General features: G+C 44.6%; 2 protein-coding genes across 2 annotated transcripts in view; one reads left to right on the forward strand and one right to left on the reverse strand.

Moving 5' to 3' along the window:
• On the forward strand, positions 1-2,677 carry MONOS_4791 (uncharacterized protein). Its single transcript, XM_067874891.1, has 2 exons — positions 1-551; positions 607-2,677. Exons 1-2 carry the CDS (start codon positions 51-53, stop codon positions 1,966-1,968), a joined length of 1,863 nt encoding a protein of 620 aa, XP_067721380.1. The 5' UTR covers positions 1-50; the 3' UTR covers positions 1,969-2,677.
• Positions 2,526-20,922, reverse strand: part of MONOS_4792 (putative ubiquitin-protein ligase) — a gene marked incomplete at its 5' end in the record, with an annotated part of 27,691 nt that continues 9,294 nt past the window's right edge. Inside the window, 2 exons of the mRNA XM_067874892.1 lie at positions 2,526-8,079; positions 8,378-20,821. Of these exons, the coding sequence (XP_067721381.1) occupies positions 2,862-8,079; positions 8,378-20,821 (17,662 nt within the window). The 3' untranslated portion in view covers positions 2,526-2,861. The remainder of the gene's footprint in view (positions 8,080-8,377; positions 20,822-20,922) is intronic.

A 20,922-nucleotide genomic window follows, 5' to 3' on the forward strand; every position in this document is an offset into this window, starting at 1 on the left:
ATAATATTTTAATTTTTTAATTCTGTTTTGATTGGACACAACTCGATAAAATGATTTCAGAAGTTGAAAATGCAGTTGAAGCTTTGGAAAAGCAGGAAATACCGGAAATATACAAATTTATTGTTGAAATGGACAAAAAAGAACTCAAATCTTATCTAACAATGAAAACTTTTAATAAATTCAACAAAATGATGGAAGAAAAATATTCGGAGATAGAATGTATCATTTCTTTGTTGAGTTGCATTGGGTATTACAAAGTTTTGTTCGGAATTAAGAATTCTTGCTTTGAAGGTTCTTTGCTTTATAAAAGAATTGAAAATATGATATTGAAAGAAAACAACAACATAATTGCAACGAACGAACCATCTCTGATAAGCCTTTGTGAGTGTTATCTATCTATGTGCAAAAGTCATCTCGAAATGCCGGGTATTTTAATTTTAATTTGTGTTCCTCTCATTTTGAGAACTGCAATGAACAAAGAAAAAAACGAAAAAATTGGAAAAGAAGCGGAAATGTCTCTGGTTTCTTTGAGCAACATAAAGATGAGATTTGTTTGATTTATCTTTTTTTCTATTTATTAATTTTAATTTTTGATTTTTCTCATAGAAAATAGAAAAAGAATTATACATGAAAGATATCACCGAACTCATTAAATATCATCAAGAACATCATAACTTGACTCACCTTGCTTACCAATCCGCGTGGGAATTCTTAATATGGCAGACAAATGAAGACGAGAAAATGGCACATTTTGTTGAAAACGAATTGAATTTTCTGAGAGAAGCAATAAGAGAGTTAGAAGAATTAGAGGAAAGAGAAAATTGGATGAAAAGAGGAAAATTCTTGAAAGAAGTGACGGATGAAATTACTTTAACGAGATGGCTTGATACATTGGGCTATTATTTTTTTTTCTATGAATGGAAAGAGATAAAGTCACCCAACTTTTTTGAATGCATTGTTAGAATTCTGAGAAAAGTAAAGAAGTATCACAGAAAAGTGTTCAAAAGGTGCGTTTATGTTATCAGCCGAATTGCGAATCCAGTGTCATCAGACATTAGCTATTTGCTCAGAAGTGGGATTATTCGAATCATTATGGAGGAAATGCAGCAGCCAACTGTCAGAAGAGATTACTTGGAATGGTGCCTGAAGTACATCATTTCGCTCGTGAAAAGTGTGGACGAACCTTCGAACGATGCAAACGAAAGGGAAAAACGTAAAATGCAAAAGCATCAGATTCTCGATATTTTAGAGGAAGAAGGATACGAGAATGAGATTATCAGTGTTTATGAATCCATGGTCAAAACATTCTATTTCTATTTTCCTATTCACCCCGCGGATATAATTAGCTTATTAGTTCAAAACCAGAATCTAACATTTTTGAATGATGAAACAATTACAGGCAGAAATAATCCGTTCGAAGCCAATCCGTTCAAAACAGGTCAGCATTCAAGCCTTCAATTTGGAGCTATTCCACCTTCAGTCAATCAATTTCTGGTTCCTTCTGTTGAACTGAACCCGTTTGCAACGCAGGAAACTGCAAACCCATTTGTATCTGCAACAGATCCATTTGCATCTTCATCTAATTCAGAAAAGCCATGTTGTTGCTCATTTGTCTCTGCTCCTGATCCATTTGCACAATCTACAGGGCCATTTGCACCTTCAACAAACCCATTTGCGTCTTCTGCAAGTCCATTTGCGCCTTCAACAGATCCTTTTGCACAATCTACAGGACCATTTGCACAATCTTCACAACCATTTTCACCTTCAACAAATCCATTTGCTCCAAATATTTATCCGTTCAATCCAGATGACATTCCAAAAAATCCATTTGTTTGCGTATATGAGTCTTCAAAACAATTTATCCAATGTGCTAATCCTTTTGATTTTTCTATTGATCCATTCACAAGAAACGAAAATCAATCTACACAAGCTGAAAATCAGTGTGCTTCAATCTTGAATCCATTTTAGACTTCGGATAGCACTTTTTGTTCAAAGTTCACATTCTTTTCAAACCATCACATTAGCATTCATTCAATAAAGGAACTGCACACACATTTATTGCAAATTTTCAAAAAGATAGAATATTTCTGTGGAAATTGTTCGACAGAAATATTTTAGTTTCTTGAGCATGAAATTGCATCATTTATACTGCGAAATGAGAAATAAATTTTTTTTTCATTTTTTTTTCCTTTTTTCTATCTATCTATCCGTCTATCTTTGTTTCTTTCTTTTTGTTTTTTGTTTTGAAAATTATGTTATGATTGTTGAATGAAAATATTTTTTGATTAGTATTTTTATTATAAATTTTGTTTTTTTATGAACAATTAAATTTTCTTTTATAAAATGTTAATTTTTGAAATTATTATAATTTTTCTCAATAAATTCTTGAAATGCGATTTCTGTTTGAAAACTCAAAATGAAATGCTATTTTGCTCTTCAAATGTTTGATTTTTTAACTAGAAGAAGAGCATGCTTAAATTTAGAGTTTTTGTGAATCTTTGTTTTTTGAATTAAGAAACAAAAAATTTTTTATTCTTCTTTTATTTATTTTTAATTCATTATGTTTGAAAATGGTTACTGGTTGATTAGAATGTTTTTTCAACAAGAATGCCAAAATCTTAATTCATTTCAAAAATCAAAAAAATTTAGAATATTTTGAAAAATGAAATACGAACAATTGAAATCAAATGTTAAAAAACAAAAAATATAGATAAAAATTTAAATTCAAAAACCGTGACACAATCTTTGCGAAATGCTAAAATTTCTTAAAAAAACAAAATTAAATAAAAAATAAAAATAAAAATAAAAATCAACACCAACAATCCACCAATCAAAATGCAAGTGCTAAGTTCCACAAGCAATCACAATCCTCTTGCTTGCCTCAGCGTCTGCTCTGTTGTCTGCGCACTGATCATGCTATCCCCATCCATCGTGTTGCACTCCCTCTGTGCAAACAGCAGCTTCGCCTTCAAGTCTGCCTCCGTCGCATAAATCGGCAAATCCAACCGGAACCCGCATGTGCACGCATGCGGCAGCTCATTCGCACTCAGCGCCGAAGACAGGTTGATCCGCATGTTCACCCCTTTAAAGCCAGCATCATCCAGCGGAAGCGTGTCTCGACCCCACACAAACCGCAGGAACAGCCGCTTGTCCGCCAGGCTGAATGAGTTGATCACTCGCCAGAATGCCTCAGTGAACCACGCAGGTGCTCTTCTCCCTGTGAATGTGGAGTTTCTCCGCAGCAGCTCCACATCGAAGCCGTCTTCACCGCACGCCAGTCGCGACAGCTCGTACCAGTTCAGTATCACCACCGACCTTCCAGGCACAACAGCCAGCAGCCCGTTTTGGATGGCGTTGCACTGCAGATCGAACTGCGACAGGACATACGACTCGGCCAAGGAAGCGAAGATGCCTGCATTCCCGCCGTAGACTGTGATGTTCTTCCCGTTCGGCACAAGATCCACAATTCTGTTGGCTGCATCGCGGATAGCAAAATACCCTTCATCTGTCGCATTCATCGCTGCAAGCTCAGCATCATATTCATCAATAAGAGCAGGATTCGACGAAAGGATCATCAGCTTCTGGTACTCCATCTCTTCCTCTTGACGCTCTTCGTTCGCTTCGTCATCGTCACCCACAATCAAAGAGGAAGACGAAGATGATGCTTCTGAAGAAGAAGAAGAAGAAGCTGATAACGAAGAAGAGCTCAGTGAAATCGAATTTTTCTTCATCGCTTTTCTTTCTTCTCTCCTCTTCATCTTCCACTCTTCGTGCGACTTCCGCATCGTCTGAATCAGTTTCGCTGTCGACGAGTCAAACGCCATAATGTCCTCAAATCCGATGCTTTCACACACTATCTTCTTCCACACAATCGGTGCAAATCTCAGATTGAGTGGCGACTTCGCATAAATCGCATGGCCCAGAAGTGCTCCAATGTAGCGATAGTGTGCCAGATCTGTCTCGCTCGTCTTCGTCGGATTCGGAACAACTGTCTCTGTGCCAACACCTCTTCCTTCTCGTCCGTTTGGCGTCTTCACAAACAGGTTCGGCTGAGCTTTCAGCTTTTTCTTTGGCTTTTCTCCTTCTCCTCCTGAACTGCTACTGCTGCTGCTGTTTGACTTATCTTCTTTCTTCCCACTTTCACTATCTTTCTTCTCCTTCTCTTCCTCCTCCTCCTCCTCCTCTTCTTCTTCTCTCTCTGCCTCCTCCTCACTATCTTCACACGATTCATCATCGTCTCTCGTGTTCATCAGCTCCTTGCAAATATCTGAAAGTGCTTCATTATACGGCCCGCCTTGATCAATCGTGCCTTCTCCCTGGAAGAACACTGTGAACACTCTATCTGTGTTCCTGAACAGCGACAAGGGACGCTTCCCCATCTCCGCCCAGATCTGCCCAAACACCGTTTCCTTTGCATTGCGTGCGTTTCTGGCGAGATATCTGTTGATATGTACATCGCAGCTCCTCTTATTCGATCCAGCCGGAAGCGACTCCGCAAACAGACCAGAGCGAATAGCTGGAAACATCAACACATTGCTCGACGAGAGGGAAGATGTGATCAGCCCGCTCGTGAGCATCTCCGTCTGCGACTGCACAGTACTGCCCCGCTGCCTGCTCTTGCTCTTCCGCAGCGCCTCGAGCATCGCTGCCGACTGTGCGTCAGTCATTCCGTCGCGCACAACAGCTTCCTCCTGCTCTTCTTTGCTCGATGCATCACAAAGCACATCATCCACCATGAACGGCCGATAGAGTGTGCCCGGAAGTGTTGAGCAGCTCCATCCAATAGTGTCAGCAGACATTTCAATGTCACTTGCTCTGCCATTTGATCCCATCCCATCGCCGATCTTGTCTCCACCCATCCTTCTCCCATCACGTGATTGTCCACTCAACGGAGACGATGTCTTGATACCCCATGCATTCAGCTCCTTGTTTGCTGATCGGATCAGACTGTCATACGAGCCGGCTATCAGCCACTCCCGCTGCTCCCACCCTTTGTTCAGCGCCACAATGAAGATGAACCGCGCCTGCGCCAATGCAGGCGAAGAGGCAATGCGGTGGAGATACTGGCTCGGCCGCACATCCGACGTGAACACACAGCGCAGCAGGAACGACACAAACAGCGGCGTCTTCAGCAGCCACCGCCGCAGCGAGCCGACAAGCGGGCGCACGTAGTCCGTCTCTGAAGACGGGAACTTCCGCTTTTTGATGAGGCGCTCGCGCCATTTGACGAATTCAGGGCGGAGCTCTGGATTGGGTTCGGATTCTGTGTCAGTGTCAGTGTCAGAGTCAGAATTGGGAGAGGAAGAGGAAGAGGAAGAAGAAGAAGATGATGATGAGGATGACATTGATGGCATAGCCATTCCAGGAGCGAATGAAGCATCCATCATATTCTTATTTGCTCTCTTCTTATTCTTCCTCTTATCCTTCCTTCTGGAAGAAGACGACTCAATCTCCTGCAACGATGAAGGATCGAAGCTGAAGGCTGACACAGCCAGTGAAGGGCACTTGTATCTCTTCTTCTTTGCGAGGAAGCTTGTTGGCTTAGAGTTACTACTGTTGTTATTGTTATTATTGTTACCGCTGCTGCTTCTGCTGCTATTGAGATCACTTGTGCTTCTTTTGCCATCGATGTCTTCCTCGTCGTCGTCTGCCACATCCACCAGATATTCGCTTTCCTTTGGCCGGGCGAGCGAAAGCGGATGAGAATGCGGCAGAGAGGAGAGGAAAGTGACTGAGGAAGATGGAATCAGGTCAGAGCACACAGTGATGAACTCATCCAGCTGGGAAGAAGAGGCTGACCACTCATTCAGCATCCGGAGGAAGATCGGGTCGCGGTGCAAGGACTCGCGGAAGCTGAAGTGCTCTTCGCGAAGGAGACGCTCTTGCTCACTCAGAGAGAGGGGACGAGAGGATGAAGAGGAAGAGGAAGAGGAAGAGGAAGATAAAGATGATGAAGAAGAAGATTTGCGTCCTTCTGTTTTGACGACTGCATCTTTCTCTTCCGTTGCATGTGATTCTTTGTCATCCTCCTTCGTTTCAGCTTTCTCTTCCATCTTATTCTCTTCTTCTTTGTTTCCTTCTTCCATTCCCATTAAACCTTTGCTTCTGCCCTCTTCCTCTTCTTCTTCTTCTTCTTCTTCGCTTTCCTCTTCTTCGCTGTCAACCTCATATTCCCTCTCTTCCTTCACCACAACCGGATATCCATCAATAAGCCCAGATTCTCTTCTTCTCAGCTCATTTTCGCCCATCAACACCTCCCTCGACCAACAAATAGACTCTTCTTCCTTCGCATTCTTCTGGTTTCTGCTTTGAGACACAGCGAAATCATTGGATTTATCTGAAGTGTTTGAAGTTTGAGATGAAGATGATGAGCTGTTTTCGGATTCAAGAACAGCATTTTCCCCTGTTTCTCCTTCTTTTCTTTCTTTTTCTTCATCCTTTTCAATATCCTTCTTCTTCTCCTTCTCCTTCTCTTTCTCCTTCTCTTTCTCCTTCATTTCCCCGTATATCCCCTTCGACTCGAAGATAAACCCAGATGTCCAATAAGAAGGCGAGACACCCGACGGAATCAGAGGGAACTGAAGCAGAGAAGGAGGAATTGCCACCCAAACAGGCACTTTCTCTGTCTTCTTCACAAAAATTTGTGGTTTGGATATTTCATTGATTGGTTTTGAATCTTGTTCTGTGGAGGCTGAAGAAGAAGAAGAGGAAGAAGAAGTAGATGAAGAAGTTGCTTCATCATCCTTATTTATGCATTTGCTTGGTGAACATGCTGTTAATCTATCGTCGTCTTCTTTCTCTTTCTCTTCATTTTCCATCTCTTTCTCTTCCTCTTTGCCTTCTGATGATTTCTTTTCGCTCTCCTTTTGTTCTTGTTTGGCTGCATCCTCACTTTCATCGTCCTTTTTCTTCTCTTTCTCTCCTTCTTCTTTCCTTTCTTCCTTCTTTTTCTCTTCTTTCTCTTTCTCTTTCTCTTTCTCCTTCTCTTCTTCTTCCACATCCACATCCACAAATGTGCAACCCCACAATGGTGCAAACAGATGATTCTGAGGGTGTGAAGTCAAACACGTCGATGAAGAAAGAGGGTTTGCCACGTTTTTCGAGTGCGAATGAGGAAGCATCGAAACCATCGCAGCATCGCGGCAGGTGGGGCATCGGATGTAGAGATCGTCTCCATCTTCTGAGAGAGAAGAAGAGGAAGAAGAAGAAGATGATGAATTAGAAGAAGAATTCGAAGAAGAAGAAGAAGAAGAAGAACTTGAGGATAAAGCAGAAGATGTGCCGCTCTTCTTGTTCTTGTAGCAGCATGTGCATATCATCCAGGGCCCCTCACGAATCTCTTCATCTGTCAGCGGCTTGAGAATAGGAGGTTGATTAGATGGAGAAGAAGAGTCAGAAGAGGAGGAGGAAGAAGAAGAAGAAAGAAGATGATTGTTGAGAAGATACGGATGCACACGATGGCAGTGGGAGCATCTGACTCTGTTGGCTTCATCGACTGTGGATGAATCAGAAGAAGAGGAAGAACTTGAAGAAGAACTTGAAGAACTTGAAGAAGAAGAAGAAGATGTTGACGATGATGATCCAGATATTGTTCGAGAAAGCATTGAAGCCAAAGGAAATGTGGGAGGTCTAAGAAACGGATGGGGCATGTTGATTTCCATTTGAGAAGGTTCAAACGATGATGGCTGTGAAGACGTGTTTGCATTATTGTTCTCAGAAGAGTCAGAAGATATTGAAGGAGTGGATGAATCAGAAGAAGAAGACGATGATGAAATCGAAGCAGAAGCAGCAGAAGAAGAAGCAGCATTATTAGCAGAATCAATGATAAGCGATGGGTCATTTCCAGATGTTTCAACACATGCCACTCCATTATTCATCATCATCAACATCTCCTGCCTTCTCACCATCTCTTCTTCTTGTCTTCTCTTTCTGATCACATTTTTCTCTTCGTTCGTCAGCTTCCTCACTGTTGGAATGGGAGAAAGCACTTCTTCTTCGCTGAAGAGCTCTTTCAGGCGGAGGCGCGTGTGCTGAGGGAGAGGACGCACAAACTCGACAAACATGCAGAATTTGTTGAGACTGGAGAGAGTTTAAAAAAATAGGAATTTGTGAGTGTTGAATGAGAAGAAATAGAAAAAAAGAAAAAGAAAAAGAAAAAGAAAAAGAAAAAGAAAAGAAAAGAAAAGAAAAGAAAAGAAAAGAAAAGAAAAGAAAAGAAGAAAGAAAGAAAGAAAGAAAATGAATAGGAAAAGAAAAAATATGAATAAAATGAACGAAATCACATTTTCAACAAAATTTCATTCAAAAATAAATAAATAAATAAATAAATAAATACAAACACAAAACATTCAATGAAAATATGAATATATCAACATACTCAGTATCTTGTGGGTAATCATACACCCACCCTTTCTTCACAAGCTTCCCTTCTCTTTCCAACTCTTCCTTTGCTTTTTCTTCCTCTTCGAAATATTCTTCTTCATTCTCTTCTCTTTCTCCTTCTCCTTCTTCCTCATCATAATCCTCTTTCTTCTCTTTCTCTTCATCCATTTCACTTTCATTTCCATTTCCATATCCCATCAACTCCAAACTCTTCCTCCTCCTCTCCTCTTCTCTCTCCCTTTTCATCCTCTCCTTCTTCTCTTTCTCTTTCTCCTTCTCCTTCTCCATCTTCATCCTCTTCCTCCTCATCTCCTCTCCTTCCATCCATCTCTGTCTCCCATGCTTCTCAGACGCACACGCTGGACACACAAGCACTTTGCACCTCAAACAGAACCAAATAACAGGCGTTCTCTCTCCACACAAAGAGCACTTGTGAGTGAGAAGAGAAGGGGTGAATGAGGTCAAAGTGTAATGGAATGTGTCGCCAGCGATGTGGATGCCCCGCCAGAAGGGTGTGGTTGTGCTGCGGCGAGTGGCGACAAGGCGGAGGAGGGGTGCTTTGGGGGATGGTTTAAGTGAAGTGGAAGAAGAAGAAGAAGAATATGATGATGATGATGATGATGAAGAACAACTTGATGATGATGAAGGAGATGAGGAATTAGTTCTGCGCTGTGATGTTGATTGGGAAGAAGGCGGAGGAGAAATAGAAGACGAGCGACAAGATGAAGATTTGTGTGCAACTGGGCAATGAAGACAGCTTTCGTCGCTATCTTTCACAGAAATGTTATTATTAAGTTCACTTTGGGAGTCAGCTTCCATTAAACCTCCTGTTTTTACTGCTTCTCCTTCTCCTTTCTTCTCTTCTCTTTCTCCCCTCTTCTTTTCCATCTTCTCTATTTTCTCTATTTTCCCTTTCCTCTCCCCATTCTCCTTCCCTCCCTTCGCATTCGTGAAGAAACACAGCAAATCCCCTGGAAGGATACCAGAATGGCCAAAGAACGAGATTCTGATGGCAGCAGCGCCTGGAATATGGACAGTGTGGTGGGTGATTAAGGAGTCCTGAGTGAAGGCAGGGGCGGAGGTAGACTCGAAGGGAGAGTGCATGGGAGAGGAGAGGCGACGGTGCTGCTTGACTGGGGTGTGAAGAGAAGAAGAAGAAGAAGAAGAAGATGAGGATGATGAAAAATCGGAAGGTGAATTGGAATTAAACACAGACAATGGTGTGCCAGAAGGAGAAGGAGAAGGAGAAAGATTTTTTTCATTGGCAGGTGTTGTTCTCAAATGAGGTGTGCTTCTGCTGCTTCCATTGCAATTGAAGGCATCAAATATGCGCTGATAGTAGCTGTGTGGCAAATGCAAGTCAACTCCACTCAATTTTGAATAATCAGAAGATTTGTCTGAAGGAGTATATAAAAGGGAAGAAGAAGAAGAAGAAGGAGAGGAAGAAGAAGGCGAAGATGCAGTTGTGAAATGAGGAGGAGGTGAAAGAGAAGAGAAAGGCGGTGGTGATCTGCCATAGGGAGAGTGCCGTAAATAAGCAGAACCTGGACGATGAAGATGTCTTTTTGCAGAAGAAGAAGAGGAAGAAGAAGAGACTCCTGGTGTATGTCTCACTGGAGTGGAAAGAGCAATAGCAGGTGATAGAGACGAATGCGTATGACCAAATGTCTGTGAAGAAGAAGACAAAGAAGAAGAAGAGGAAGGCGAAACCGGTGGGGAAGGTGTACGTAAGTAGCCAGAAGGAGAGGAAGGGTCGTATCCGCTCTCATATCCATCGTAGACGAGGGAAAGAGAGCTGTTTCTGTCAGAAGACGAAGGAGACATAGAAGCTGCTATCAGTGCATCGACAAGGGCAGCCTGTGCAACATCTGAAGTGAGAGAAGAAAGAGAAGAAGAAGAAGATGATGATGACGATGACGATTCTGAAGAAGAAGAAGAAGAATTCGAATCCTTTCCCGCAGATCCGCTTGCAAGTGCAGACAGTTCGTGAGCATCCGGCATCACCAATCGGTGGTGTGTTTTGTATTTCAGAGGGAAATCAGACGTCGCCAGCTGCTCAACAGTCGCCATAGCTGCAGACAAGATCGAGTTCTGTGTGTCGCTTTCGTGTTGGAAGGAAGAGGTGAGCGAGGTTGTTGGAGAAGAGAGGAGAGAAAGGCTTCTTTCGTTCTCAAGTTCTTCTCCTGCTTCCATATCTCCCCCTTCTTTTCTTTCTTTTCCTTTCCTTCCGCTCATCTTCCCCTTCTTCTTCCCCACTCCACCTGTTTTTATGTCTCTTCCTCCATAATTCGCACAAGCAAGTGACGTAGCCACATCAATCAGATGAGCTGCATGTTCTTCTTCTTCTATTCTTTCCTCCAAACTTCTGCCCTTTCGATACCTTCTCCACATCTCTCTCTCTTTTCCTTTCCCTCTTCCTTTCCTTCTTTCTCCTTCTCCTTCTTCGCTTCCATTCTCTTTCTCCTTCTCACCTCTCTCTTCCTCTCCTTCCACCTTCACCCTCTTCACAGGTATATACTTCCCCCTCTCTGACCCAATAATCGCATCACCCTGATATGGATTCAGAACATAATGCAGATGATGAATTCTTTCTCCTCTTCTGCCTAACAACAAAGATAGCATCGTCTCATGTGCCGAAAACACATCCACAGCCGGCGAAGGCGGTGAAGAGAATGTCAAAAACGACGTTTCAGACGGGTTGTGGGAGAAAGATGTGAGCACGGACACGATTTGGGCAGAGCTGAGAAGAGAGAGAAGAGGGGAGCAGTTAGCACCATGGGGGAGGAGAGGCATGGAGAAGGTGTTTGCGGGCACGAAGAGGTTTGAAGGGTATAGCTGCACAAATGGCTGGGTGCTGTCGAAGAGGGAGGAAGAGTTGAGTTTGCGGGAGGACAGAGGAGAAGAAGAGGAAGAGGAAGAAGAGGAGGAAGAAGAAACATCAGCAGCGTTGTTCATCTGCGGCGGGTGGAGCAGGTTCGGATGGTGTGTCTCAACTGCCTCTGGCAACTGCGCCTCGTTTTCTCTTCCTTCTCTTCCATCTCTCATCCTTCGAGCCCCTCCAAACTCTCTAACATGTCTTATAAACCCATTTATCAAATCCATATCCTGCTGCCCCCTCGCCCCCGACTCTGCCACCGATCCTAAATAGCTCAGTATCATAGACTGCATCCTTTCCACCATCGCCTCGTTAAACAAGTTCATAAACATAAACTCATCTTCACTGTCGCTCGGCTCCCACTCAGGTATCCCTCCTCCTCCTCCTCCTCCCTCGCTCTCTCTTTGCATCTCTTCTCTTTCAGACTCCCGTGGGTCTGTTGCCTCAGTCAATGAAGGTGCATGGCCGGAATCAAGAGAACTACTGGAGTTATTAGAATCACTTGAATTACTCGAATTTCCTGTATTACCAGAATTATTCGAATTACTTTGCTGGTTTGAGCTATTACCTTCTCCGTTCTCTCCACTCTCTCTCCCATCCCCCGCTATCTCCTGCATCCGATCTTCCAACGACCGCCTTTCCTCAGCCATCTTCATCCTCTGCTCATGCAGCTGCATACGGTGTGTGTGCATTCTGATGCGCTGCTGCATCATATTCGCATAGTGTCTGGCTAAATGGATGCGATCTTGTGTCAAGTTGATTAACCCCCTCTGGATGGATGACTGGATTTGGGAGAAGTCAGAGATGTTGGGTGGGGATGAAGAAGAAGAAGAAGAAGTATTTGAAGAAGTTGCTTGTGTGGAAGAAGAAGAAGAAGTTGATGTTGATGATGATGAAGTTTGTGAGTTTTCTATTCTTCCTCTTCCTCTCCCAGAGTCCATAAACATCGCATTTCGTGACGAATTCAAAGCAGAAGCAGAAGAAGAAGAAGTCATCTGCATTCTTCCTCTTGTGTTAGGCCACAGTGCTTCTCTAATTGGCAGTGAAAGAGACGGGAAAATGTTCAATTGACTGAGATAAGCTGGATAATTGCCCCATTTTGCTGCCTCTTGCATCTGCCGCTGGCAAAGAAGCACAAATTCAACCAGTGCAGACATCATTGGGAAGAGAGAAGGAGGCAGTTTGCCTGTTTTGTTGACAGAAGAAGAGGAATTTGAAGAAGAAGACGAATTTTGAGCTGATTTGTTTGTTTGAGGTGGGTTTTGGTCGAGAAAGTCGACGAGACGAGCGAAAAGCAGAGAAAGGAGTGTTCTTGTTTCTGAGATGTGGACAAGGAACGGGAAGAGTCTTGTGAGTGAGGGCTGAAGAGCAACCAGAGTGAGTTTCAAGGAGATTGGGGAAGGAAGAAGGAGAGAAGAAAATAGCTGGAGATGGAGGGCAGAAAGGGAGAACATCAGGGCAATCAGCAAGGAGGCGGTGCCTGTGGTTAAGAGGGATGGGTTATTATGAGGATTCAAAGAAGAAGAAGAAGAAGGAAATGCCTTAAACGTCGCAGTTGTCGTAGCAACCGCTGGGTTAGTATCGACATCTCTTTCAATCACCAGCCTCTGTCTGAACTGTTTTGTCTGCTTTTGAGCTGTTTTGACCTCAATGATCGACGTCAGAGAAGGAACAGAAGTGAAATCTGGCAATGAAATGGCATACGGCGCCATGCCGCAAAACTGCAGCGAAGACGACAAAGTTGTCAGAGAAACACTGAAAAACCGCTCAAAAGCGAAGAAACTCCACTCCGGAATGCATCTAACGATGGAGCTGAACACAGAGAGAGTGTTGGTGAATGTCTCACACACAGCAGCTGGAGTGGCGATTGGCGTGAAAAGCGAGCGGAAGGCAGGAAGAGAAGACAAAGACGAGGCATACTCGATGCTCTGCTGCTTGTGTGTTTGGGTGATGAGGGTGCGGAGGTGGTGTGTGCAGTCGTCGATGAAGTAGATGAGGACAGGGAGAAGAGAAGGGGTGAAGAGGAGGTGGAGCACTGAAGGGTAGGAGGAGAATGTGGCAAGAGCAGTGGCTGTGATGCAGTGGGAGAGAGGGTTGGTGTTATTGTGGAAAGTGGAGAAAGGAATACTGGGAATATTCAAAGAAGAAGAAGAAGAAGAAGAATTCGATGATTCAGATGCAAATGAATTCGATGACGAATAACACAACGCAGCTGGAGTCAGCCTCACATTCCTCTCCATCAAACCCTGTGAGCAAAAAGCGAACGGTGGGATAACCACAATCGGTTTATTCAATGACAGCATCGGATGAAGCAGTGTTGGTCTTTCCCCCATCAGCTTCCCCATCGACAGCGATGTGAGTGAAGCAGCACCCAAAATGGAGGTGATCTGCCGGGCAACGCGGAGGAAGATGTGGAGACGCTCTTCTGCTTTCATCTTCTCCCTCGTCCGCTCAATCCAAAACTGTTCTGACAGAATTGGTATATCCTTCTTGTTCCTGCTTCTTTTTCTTCCTTTCTCATACCTCTTCATCATCTCGTTCTTCGCATTCCTCCTCAAAAGCGCCATCGTTGCTCCCTTCGGTGCTAATGAATCCACTTTGCTCTGAAACTCCGCCATCATCCGCACAACCACACTCCCCACAATCCCTGTCATCCCCAGCCACCTCAGCAGCTGCTGCGCTTTCCGCAGCGAAAGAAGAGCCAAACCTGCTTTGACTGACAAGGGAGAGGCAGAAAGAAGAGGATCAAATTGGCCAATGGGCGAAGTGCAGCCAGAGGAGGAAGGAGGAGCAAGAGGGAAGGATGGATAGTAGGCATCGGCAAGAGATTCTGAGGAGTAGGAGGAAGAAGAAGAAGCTGATGATGATGATGACAATGCAGATATAGCCATTTCCCCCTCTAATTCTCCTATTCCTCCAACATCATTTTCTTTCATTTCTTCTCTTCTCAGCTTCTTCTCAATCCCATCTCTCCTCTTCTTCCCAACTCTAAAAGCGCCTCCAAACACCGCCCCATCCGACGCGTCTGCTTTGCACATCTGGAAATGCCTCCACTCAGCCCCTTCGCTCTCAATCCACTGCAGCCCCACAGAAGACAAAGCAGCTGAATGCACAAGAGTCGCTACCCTTCTGCCTGTAACATCAACAGACAATGAAAGACCCAATGAATCGATGTGGGGTGAGCTGAACACAGGAGGGGACGAGGCAAATGCAGGGAGTGTAACAGAAGGAGGAGTGAACATTGCAGCGGGCGCAAAAGAGGGAGAAAGAATAGGAAGAGGGGTAAGAGGATCAACTGTCTTGTAATACGGCTGGATTTCACGGGGAATTCTTTCTGCCTCTTCTTTCTCTTTCTCATCTCCCTCTTTGTCTTTGTCTTTGCCCTTTTCTTTGTTCTTTTTGTTAGTTTCGTCGTCCAATGGAGCAGCAAACGAGCACACAGCCCTGCCAACTGCGTTGGAAATGGCAGAAAGTGAGTGAGTGAAGCAGATATAAGCATTGGGGTGTATTGGAGGGAAAACAGGTTGATTCTGAGTGAGTGAGAGAGAGGAAGAGAATGAAGGAACAGAAAAAGAAGAAGAAGAAGAAGAGTTTTGTGAAGAATTTGATGAAGAATTGTTTGGATTCATTGCATCTTTGTCTTCCAGCACGATTTCTGCTCTTCTGAGACGTGATTCTGTTTGAGAGCGGATGAAGAAAGGAACACTGAACGGATTTCGGCTGCTGCCTTTCTTCATTGCCTGGGAGACAAGGGCGTTGAGTGTGGAGGAAGAGAGAGATGTCTGAGCAGAGGATATAGTGGAAGGAGAAGACAATGAAGAAGATGAAGAAGAAGAAGAAGATGATGAACTATCATCTTTCTTGTCATTGACAACAACAAGTGTGATCGATTCGTCCTTTTGACTTGATCTGCCTTTCATTCCTTCTTCTTCTCTTTCCTTTTCCTCCTCTCCATCAACATTCGCACAGCCTCCTCTTCCTTCTTCTTCCTCCTCTTTCTTTTCTTCCTCTTCTCCATCATCCACAATAATGCTTCCTCCCCCCAGTAGCGTTGCCCATTTCCTCCCCATCACTGTTTCTGAATGATTCAAGCCACCAAAGGTTAAAATAGGAACATATGACAAATAAGACAGAGGAGTCACATTTCGCATGTTTCCTAAGGGAAGAGTGGATAATGACTGCATTTTGTATGATTTGATAGAAGAATTCAAAGAAGAATTCAAAGAAGAAGATAAAGAGGAAAAAGAATCTGACAATAAAAAGTCAGAAGAAGAAGAAGAAGAAGATAAAGAAGATAAAGCAGATAAAGAAGAAGAGTTATACTGTCTGCTATTCAATGCATACACCGGTACAAACTGCTCTCCAACGCCCACTTTCGCATAACCCCCCGCCGCAAACGTCCAAAGCGGCCTGACCATCCTGTTAATCGTCTCGTTCTCCTTCTTCGTCATAATCTCAGTGAATCTGTCGCTGTCCACATGCAGATCGTAGTCTGTAGTGAACGGCGTGGTTTTGTCATTCACCACTTGCGCCTCCAAAAACGAGGCGGTGAAGAGAGAGTGTGGGAGAACAGGAGAAAGCTGAGAAAGGAGAGCGGTGGAGGAGGCAGCATATGTGTCGGGAGTGTGGTAGAAAGAGGAGAGGCTGCTGCGATTGTTGCGAATGTTGAAGCGCCGAAGCTTTCTGTTCAGACGGCGCAAGCGGCGGATTCGATCTGAAGAAGAAGAAGAAGAAACAGAAGAAGAGGATAAAGTTGATGAAGATGAAGCAGATGAAGCTGAAGCTGAAGCAGAAGCAGAAGAAGGCGTCAGAATCGCAGAAGCAGTCGCTTTAGCTTCTATTTCGTTGCTCTCAACTCCATCCAAACTTTCGCTCAGCATCGAAAACGGAGAAAGAACCATCGCAGCTTTTTCCTTCATAATTTGCAGCGTTTCCTTTGCTGCTCTTTGGCTTTTGCTTCTTCTGCTCTCAACAAACTCATCATCTGAGTCAATAATATCATCATCATCCTCTTCTTCTTCCTCATCTTCCTCTTCTGAACTCCCTTCACTCATCTTCTTCCTCTTTCCTTCCTTCTTCGCCACTTCCTCCTCAATCATCTGCGCCAGCAGCAAAAACTGATCGTTTTCATCTTCTTCGTCGAATTCTTCATCGTCAATGCCAAACTGCCCTTCTTCCTCTGCATCCAACCTCATATTCCTCCTCTGAAACTCTCTCTTCCCTTTTCCTTTTGCTCCTTTCCCTTTCCCTTTCATTCCTTTCCCTTGTTCCATCATCTCCTTCTCCTCCTTCAGCCTCTTCATCTCCATCTCATACTCCTCCGCCTCTTCGCCCGTTGGATCCAGCGCATCGTCAATCTCTTCGTGTATCCAGTTTTCCACATCGCTCTCCTTCAAGTCATTGTTCTTCTGGTTCTCCAGCCCCCACATCGCTGCCTGCTCTTTGTTATCGTTGTGCTTCAAAAGCGCATAATAACCTAACTCAAACGGAATCCCCAGCTCTTCCAGCTCCGTTGCCTCGGCCGTCCTCCGCTCCAGCATCTCGATCCGCTGCTTCTTCTTCTTCTCTCTCGCCGCCTTCAGCTGCTGCAGCGTGATGAATGGGTTGAAGAGGAAGGGATCTTGTCCGCAGTTCACTGAGATTGTGGCTGTGCCTGTGGAAGCAAGCGACACGTGAGGATACAAAACAGACTCATTCCGGGCAAAGGGAGTGGATGAGACGGGAGAAGAGAATTCAGACGATGAGGCTGAATTGTCTGAGAAGGAATAAGAAGAAGAAGAAGAAGAAGAAGAAGAGGAAAGGGAGGATGATGATGATGATGAATTTGATTGTTTCTGTGAGCTTCTCCTGGTTTTGAATGCACCAATTCCGATTGATGATACGAGGGAAGGCAAAGAAAGACCAGAAAGTTCGTTCATTTCCTGCATCCTTCTGTGAGTGTTTCTTCTTCTCGCCTCATTTGCCTTCTTCTTCTTCATCATCAGCAGCTTCTTTTTGCCATTTTCATTATCATCCTTCTTCTCTTCTTCTTTCTTCTCCTCCTCACCTTCCTCTTCACATTCATCTTCCTCTTCCTCTTCCTCTTCTTCCTCACTGCTGCTCTCCAACTCATCCTCCACCCCATTCCACCTAATCCTTTCATCCAATGCTGTGTAATGTGCCGGCGTGATGTTCGAATCATTCAGCGTCACCCAACTCGGCAGGCTCATTGAAGCACCTTTCACTTTCTCCCCATTCAATGTAAATTCCACTTTTCTGCTCTTCTTCCTCACAAGACAGCCAACAACATCGCCTTTCCCGAAGCAAACACGCGATCCACACGATGAACCCAGAGAAGAGGAAGAGGAAGAGGAAGAAGAGGAGGAGTTTTGTGAAGAACTACTGCCATTTCCAGAATTTCCGCCCAGAATCGCAGAACCGCCTCCTCTTCCCGACAAAATCTTCACCTGTGCTTTATCATCAGACAGAACCCCCTTCGACGAAAACGTCTGCAGCGTCGTAAATCGATAAGTCATTGCAAACTTCCCTTCAGCCACTTTCTCTTCCTTCGAGTCCTTGTTGATCGTCCTCGCACACAGCCCAATCGCGCACTGCTCCAGCTTCCCTGTGCACTGCTCAATGGACAGCTCAAAGTAGAAGTTGTTTCCATAGCGAGGAACAGGCAAATTCAACGGGAACATCAGCCCTTCTTTGCTCAGCTGCGACGTGGTGACTGTGCAGCGGCGGCAGGACGGCTGGTGGAAGTGAACGGAAGGAGGGAAGAGGATGCTTGCGTTGAAGGAGGTTGGGGTGTATTGGATGATGTTGCGCGGGAGGAAAGAGAAAGGGGTAGAGGCAGTGGTGAGAAGGGCGCGGGAGAAGAATGGGTTGAAGGTATATTGGGATAAAGAAGAAGAAGAAGAAGATGATGAAGATGATGATGATGACAATGAAGAAGAAGGAGAAGAAGAAGACGATGAATCAAAACCAGGAAATGCTGTTTTTTCATCGTTTTCCAATCCAGTTATCGGTGCATCATCTTCATTTTCTTCATTTGCATTGTTCTTTTTGCTGTTGTCATCATCGCTTTTCTCCATCAACTTCAATGAAGACTGAGCATTTGCCATCAACGCCTGCTGTCTTTCTCTCTTTTGTATCATCCGGTCAACTTCCATCTGTTTTTCCTTCTCCACTGCATCCCAATCAACCTGCGCTGAAGCAAATGGATGAGGTGCTAAAGAAGAGGAGGAGTTTGGCAGCAAGGCAAACAAGCCAGAGGAAAGAGAAGAGAAGTAGAGAGGAGAGAAGAGATGGCAGAGGACGGAGAGAGGAAGAGAGCGAGATGAATGAGAATGGAAGAAAGAGGAAGAAGATGAAGATGAATCGCTTTCATTGATGGAAGAATAAAGTGAAGCAGGGAAAGAGGAAGAAGAAGGCGGGATAAGAGAAAGAGAAGGAGAAGGGGTGGAGCTTGTGAAGAATGATGTGATGGGTAGAAGAAGCTCCAGCACAAACGGAGTGACTGAGGCAGCAGAGATGGCCATTGGTGTGAAAGGTTTGCTGTTCAGATAGGAAAGATTAGCATTCTTTGAAGAAGAAGCAGCAGAAGAAGCAGAAGCAGAAGAAGCAGAAGCAGAAGAAGAAGCAGAAGAATATTCAGAATGTGAAGAACGAGAAGAATATTCCAACGGCACATGCCCGATGGACTCTGCAATCAGCTTCGTCTGCAGCAAATTCGGCAGCGAAGGTGTCTCAAAGCAAGCTGTGATCACATCCAGCACAAACTCCACCACCCCTGCCCTCACAATGGACAGCTGTGCAGATGGCATTTCTGTTCTGGAGAGTGTTCCAATCTCAAACAGATGTGCTGTCAGTTCTCCTTGCTTTTTTGTGAGCCGCAGCTCTGCCGGCTTCAGCACCGCCGGGCAGAAGCCGAACCCGCTGCTCTCCAGCTCGTCCATGTCGTTCGTCGCCAGGCTCGACGTGTTGATCACTCCACTAATGCCTCTGATAGTCCCCTTCATCCGCCTTCCCTCGCGATGCAAGAGAGCAAAATGCCTCATTGATCGGTCGCGGGCTAAACGTGCATACATTCCTCTGGAGCGCACCCAGTCGAAGGAGCCATTCAGGAGGGAGTAGTGTGTCGTCTTGGCGAGTTTCTCTTCTTCTTCCAGGATTTGCTCTTCAGTTACGCTCATTGAGGAGTTGTGGATGAGCAGTTCAGTGGGGGAGAAGATGGAGAGGAGGGAGGTGATGAAGGAGGAGAGGATGGAGGTGGATGTGAAGGATTCGGATATCAAAGCTTCTAAATCGGATTGCAATGAAGAAGAAGAAGAAGATGATGATGAAATCAAATTTGAACTCTTTTTATTGAAATCTTTTCTTTTTCCTTTCATTCCCATTGAAAATCTATCTTCTCCTTCTTTCTCCTTCAGCATCTTTCTCTTCCTCTCCTTCTTCCTCTCATTCACACAGCTGCTCTTCATCTTCCTCCACACGTCACACAAATCGTCTTTCTTCTCTTCTGCTGCCACAAACAGCTCAAACAGAGGGATGCAATAGAAAGCTGAATGGAGCAGCGACACGCCAACTGACTGAATGCTCCAGGCAGTGTCTTCCAACAGAACTAAATCTCTTTCTTCTTCGCCTTCCTCTTCTTCTTCTTTTTCCTTATTTCGATCACTAACTTCACAACTGTTGCCTTTTTCGCTCTCTTTTCCACCATTTATCTCATTTATTCTTTCTCTCTCCTTCTTCTTCCTTTTCTCCTCCAATATCCTCCTCCAATCCTCTGCCTGGTCTTTTTTCTCCATAAACAGCGCAAACAGCGCCTTCAGCCTCCTCAGCAATGCCAAGTAGATCGAATACAAAGCATCGCCACTCAAAAACGTGAAGGAGCAGCTGAATATTCTTGTTGCAACTCTTGTCGCACTCAGCACCTCCACTGCCGACGACTCATCTATCGGCTGCTTTTTCTGCTTCTCTTTCTCTTTCTCCTTCTCTTTCTCTCCATCCTTTTGCTCATCTTCAATGGCTTCTTCAGTTGATGCGTGCAAAGATTCCATGTTGTATAAGCGTGGTTGTATTCCCTTGTGAAGATAACCTCTGCTGGTGGCAGCAAATGGCAAGCGAAGCACAGTGACTAACAATGAAGACTCAGAATATGTGATCCCTGAATGGAAAGGAAGGGTTGTGACAATTGTGGGTTGAGCGGAAGAGGATTGGGAAGAAGAGGAAGAGGAGGAAGAAGAAGAAGAAGAAGAAGACGAAGAAGAAGATGATGAATCACTTCCTTGCCCCTTCGCAGGTGCCGAAAACAGCAACGACGGGCGATAGAATCTGAAGTGGCGAACAATCTGCGGGTGTTGAAAAGGAATGAGACGAGACGAGAGCGAAAGCGAAGGCAGGAACAGCTGCTCAAACAGTGTCTGCTTCTTCAGCTTCGCCTGGTTTTTGCTCTGCTCGCTGTTTTCTGCCTTTGATGGCTGTGGTGTTTGGGAAATTGCTTCAGCTTTCTCAATGGAATAGTCGAAATATGTGTGGAGCACTTGATCGGGTGGGACTGTGCCGTTTCTCATTCTCTCTCTGATCGTCATCGTTGTCAATGAAGAAGAAGAAGATAAGGAGGAGGAGGAGAAAGAAGAAGAAGAAGATGATGATGATGAACAATTCCAATTTGTCAATTC

Source organism: Monocercomonoides exilis, assembly GCF_001643675.1.
Source record: "Monocercomonoides exilis strain PA203 chromosome Unknown scaffold47-789622, whole genome shotgun sequence".
In the NCBI taxonomy this organism is placed as follows: Eukaryota; Preaxostyla; order Oxymonadida; family Polymastigidae; genus Monocercomonoides; species Monocercomonoides exilis.